The sequence below is a fragment of the Monopterus albus genome, unplaced genomic scaffold (genome assembly GCF_001952655.1).
Source record: "Monopterus albus unplaced genomic scaffold, M_albus_1.0 scaffold134.1, whole genome shotgun sequence".
Lineage (NCBI taxonomy): Eukaryota > Metazoa > Chordata > Actinopteri > Synbranchiformes > Synbranchidae > Monopterus > Monopterus albus.
In genome coordinates, this window is record NW_018128014.1 from 2,006,760 (window position 1) to 2,011,144 (window position 4,385).

At 49.6% G+C, this 4,385-nt stretch overlaps 1 protein-coding gene across 1 annotated transcript in view; it reads left to right on the forward strand.

Moving 5' to 3' along the window:
- The window catches only part of stab2 (stabilin 2), a 38,521-nt gene that overhangs the window by 18,880 nt on the left and 15,256 nt on the right, over positions 1-4,385 (forward strand). Inside the window, exons 38-44 of the mRNA XM_020613436.1 lie at positions 86-281; positions 360-455; positions 1,012-1,069; positions 1,348-1,421; positions 2,005-2,130; positions 2,373-2,446; positions 2,527-2,598. Of these exons, the coding sequence (XP_020469092.1) occupies positions 86-281; positions 360-455; positions 1,012-1,069; positions 1,348-1,421; positions 2,005-2,130; positions 2,373-2,446; positions 2,527-2,598 (696 nt within the window). The remainder of the gene's footprint in view (positions 1-85; positions 282-359; positions 456-1,011; positions 1,070-1,347; positions 1,422-2,004; positions 2,131-2,372; positions 2,447-2,526; positions 2,599-4,385) is intronic.

A 4,385-nucleotide genomic window follows, 5' to 3' on the forward strand; every position in this document is an offset into this window, starting at 1 on the left:
TGTACGTCACACCTGCTGTGACAGCACGAGTACAGGTAGGATTCCCCTGTCAATGTGAAAGGCTGATGGCCTCCCCTGTTTGCAGGTGCACAGGTGTTGTGCAGGGTTTTTTGGGGAGCATTGTGAACCGTGTCCTGGGCCAAAGAGTCAGCCCTGCTTTGGTAATGGAATGTGTTTGGACGGGACAAACGGAACCGGAGTCTGTCGATGCACCAAAGACTTCACCGGGACGGCCTGTGAAACCTGCCTGAGCGGGAAGTACGGAGTCCACTGTGACCAAGGTTAATGCACCTCACACAGGAAACGATGACTCGAGTAGAAATGGATTCAGATTAACTCTGTTGCTTCCCTCCTCGCAGACTGCGGCTGTAAAAACGGCCGCTGCAGTGATGGGCTGGAGGGCGACGGCACATGCGTGTGTGACGTTGGCTGGAGAGGAGTCCTCTGTGACGAAAGTACGACATTAGATGCTCACAAACTGAAACAGAGCACAGGGTTCAATAATCTGAGCTTTCCACAAATGAGTGTGTTGTGAGTTGATGATTAAAAAGTCACCTCACAGCTTCATGATTGTAACATTTCCCAGACTTTTGACTTCATGAGAGAAAGGTTTTGACATTTTGAGCACTGCTGGTTCTTGATCACTTTTACTCAGGAAACAGTTGTGAAGATTTTACTTGACTCTTATTCTTGATGTTGCGTTTTCTCTCGTAACATTTTGACCTAACTTGCATAATATTGTGACCGTCTTCATGATACTGGGCATGTTTTCTTATGAACATTGTTTTCTTACAGCTTTATTCTACTATTAGTAATATTACACATGACAGTAGTATTCTAATAGCAACTGACGAATATTCACCTAAAGTAAATTGTTCTTGTTTATTCTAAACAAATCTAATAATTTTTTTAAATGATAAATATTACATTTTTTGTCCCATTAATGTTCTGTTTCATGTTTAAATGTGACGACGGAGTCTGTTTGTCTCTGAGCTGTGGGTTGTGTTGCAGAGATCCAATCCAAAGCCGGTGAACTGTGCGGCTCAATGAAGTGTCACACCAGTGCAAAGTAGGTCAATACACACGGGCTGAGTTTGTGTCAAATCATGATGTGAAGGCCGTCAGAGCAGGAAGGTAGTCTCAGTACTGACACAAAGCCAGTACTACTCAGACATGGCTTTAGAGTATTGACATGTTGTTGTGCATCATGTACTAAATGGTTTAATGTTGGGTACACATTTGAACTTTGACTAGAGAATTTACATGAGCTAGGTTGCTAATGCTAACCTCCTTGCAGACTCACACCCAGGATGTGTCACTTGTCTTCTTTCTTGTCTCCTCTGACAGCTGTGTGATCAGACCATCCGGACCTCAGTGTCTTTGTGCTGCCGGGTTCGAAGGAAACGGGACAGCCTGTCAAGGTAAAAGCCTCCACGCCAGTTACACCTGAGTTTAGGGCACGACCTCCTTCTCACCTGCACACACACAAAGATTCTAGCAGTGATTTGTACCTTCACTTTTCTTTGTGATGTCTTTTGATGGTAATGATTTTTAAATTCAGAAACCTTTGTTACATAATGATAGAAATTTGTCCTGAGGTAGAGGCTCACAAACATGAAGACCTACACCCATGAAACGCCCACATAAAGCTGGCATTCAACCACCACTGGTTCCATAAATGACTTAGTTAAAGGCGTGTGTGCTGAGTTGCAGGAAGAGGCCTTGTTTCAAAAAGGAAGCAGGTGAAAGACTTTTTCTAAGCTGTCCTTCTGGCCAGTGGCTCTCTGAAGCCACTGCCTGAGAGGAGTGATGGGGGTCTGTGGAGGGTCCGTAGTGATGATGTCTGCAGGCTGTCAGGAGCACAACGCTTAGTCTGCCACGTGTCTGACATGGAAGCCTCTCAGCCTCCTCAGGAGAAATGTTTGCTGTTGGGCCTTTTACAGAGCGCATCTTGTGTGCGTACAGGTGGTGGTTGAGCTCAGGCGCTGATGTTTTTCTGTGCAGCTAAAGACCCCTGTTTGTTGGACAATGGCAGTTGCAGTCTGTACGCTGTCTGTAAGAGGACCCGGCCTGGCCAGAGAGACTGTGTGTGTAACAGCGGATACTCTGGTGACGGGCTCGTGTGTGTCGGTAGGTCGCTCTTTATTCTGCAAAGAATCTTATAACTTTTCCTCTGTGCTCCATGTGTTTATGGGCTGCGCAGACTTGTTTCTTGTTTCCGTGCATATTTGAACAGCAGTTTCCATGACTTCTGTCATTGTGCAACGCATTACATATCTGACACAAAGTTAGAAATTAAATCTGCTTGTGTGAAGTGGATATGAACCTGTGATGTGTTCGAGTGCTGCAGGACTTTTGTGTTTCTCTCACAGAAATAAATCCCTGTCTGGAAGGAAACGGAGGCTGCCACGCTAACGCAGACTGTGTTCATGTCGGACCAAACAAAGTAAAAAGTGACCACCTCTCTGATATACAGCTGTTGGCACATGTTGACGTGTTTACAGCACCATGCAACGTTCCTTGCAGACCTCCTGTGCCTGCAGTGAAGGTTACACAGGCGATGGACAGAGATGTCAGATGATCAACCTGTGTCGAAAGGTGAGTTTGTCTCGTGTGTGTGTGTGTGTGTGAATCGCTGGTGTGACAAGGACTTGGTCTGATTTGAGAAAGACTAGATGTCACTTACTGCACATCACATAAACATCAAATAGAGAGGAAATAAAGTGTGTTTGAAAAAATGTTTTACTACATATTGTGGTATGAATTCATCCATCCATCCATCCATCCATCCATTTTCTTCCGCTTATACGGGACTGGGTCACGGGGGCAGCAGTCTAAGCAAAGATGCCCAGACTTCCCTCTCTCCAGACACTTCCTCCAGCTCCTCCGGGGGAAGGCGTTCCCAGGCCAGCCGAGAGACATAGTCCCTCCAGCGTGTCCTGGGTCTTCCCCGGGCCTCCTCCCGGTGGGACATGCCCGGAACACCTCCCTAGGAAGGCGCCCAGGAGGCATCCAAAACAGATGCCCGAGCCACCTCAGCTGGCTCCTCTCGATGTGTAGGAGCAGCGGTTCTACTCTGAGCTCCTCCCGGGTGACCGAGCTCCTCACCCTATCTCTAAGGGTGCGCCCGGCCACCCTGCAGAGAAAGCTCATTTCGGCCACCTGTATCCGGGATCTTGCCCTTTCGGTCATGACCGAAAGCTCATGACCATAGGTGAGAGTCGGAACGTAGATTGAGCAGTAAATCGAGAGCTTCGCCTTACAGCTCAGCTCCTTCTTCACCACGACGGACCAGTACATTGACCGCATTACTGCAGAAGCTGCACCGATCCGCCTGTCAATCTCCCGTTCCATCCTTCCCTCACTCGTGAACAAGACCCCAAGATACTTGAACTCCTCCACTTGAGGCAGGAACTCTCCACCAACCTGAAGGGAACAAGCCACCCTTTTCCGACTGAGAACCATGGCCTCGGATTTGGAGGTGCTGATTCTCATCCCAGCCTCTTCACACTCTGCTGCAAACCGCCCCAGTGCACGCTGGAGGTCCTGGTTTGATGGGGCCAACAGGACAACGTCATCTGCAAAAAGCAGAGAAGAGATCTTGTGGTCCCCAATCCGGACACCTTCCAGCCCCTGGCTGCACCTAGAAATTCTGTCCATAAAATTAATGAACAGAACCAGTGACAAAGGGCAGCCCTGCCGGAGTCCAACATGCACTGGAAACGAGTCTGACTTACTGCCGGCAATGCGAACCAAGCTCCTGCTCCAGTTGTACAGGGACCGGACGGCCCTTAGCAAAGGGCCCCGGACCTCGTACTCCCAGAGCACCCCCCACAGGGCACTGCGAGGGACACGGTCGAATGCCTTCTCCAGATCCACGAAACACATGTGGACTGGTTGGGCAAACTCCCATGAACCCTCCGCCACCCTGAAGAGGGTATAGAGCTGGTCCAGTGTTCCACGGCCAGGACGAAAACCACATTGTTCCTCCTGAATCCGAGGTTCGACTATCGGTCGAATTCTCCTCTCCAGTACCCTGGCATAGACTTTCCCGGGGAGGCTGAGGAGTGTGATCCCCCTATAGTTGGAACACAGCCTCCGGTCCCCCTTCTTAAAAAGAGGGACCACCACCCCGGTGTGCCAGTCCAGAGGCACTGTCCCCAACCGCAATGCGACGTTGCAGAGGCGTGTCAACCAAGACAGCCCAACAACATCCAGAGACTTAAGGCACTCAGGGCGGATCTCATCCACCCCCGGCGCCTTGCCACCAAGAAGCTTCTTGACTACCTCAGTGACTTCAGCTTGGGTGATGGACGAGTCCACCTCTGAGCCCTCAGCCTCTGCTTCCTCATCGGAAGACATGGCACCGGGATTGAGGAGATCCT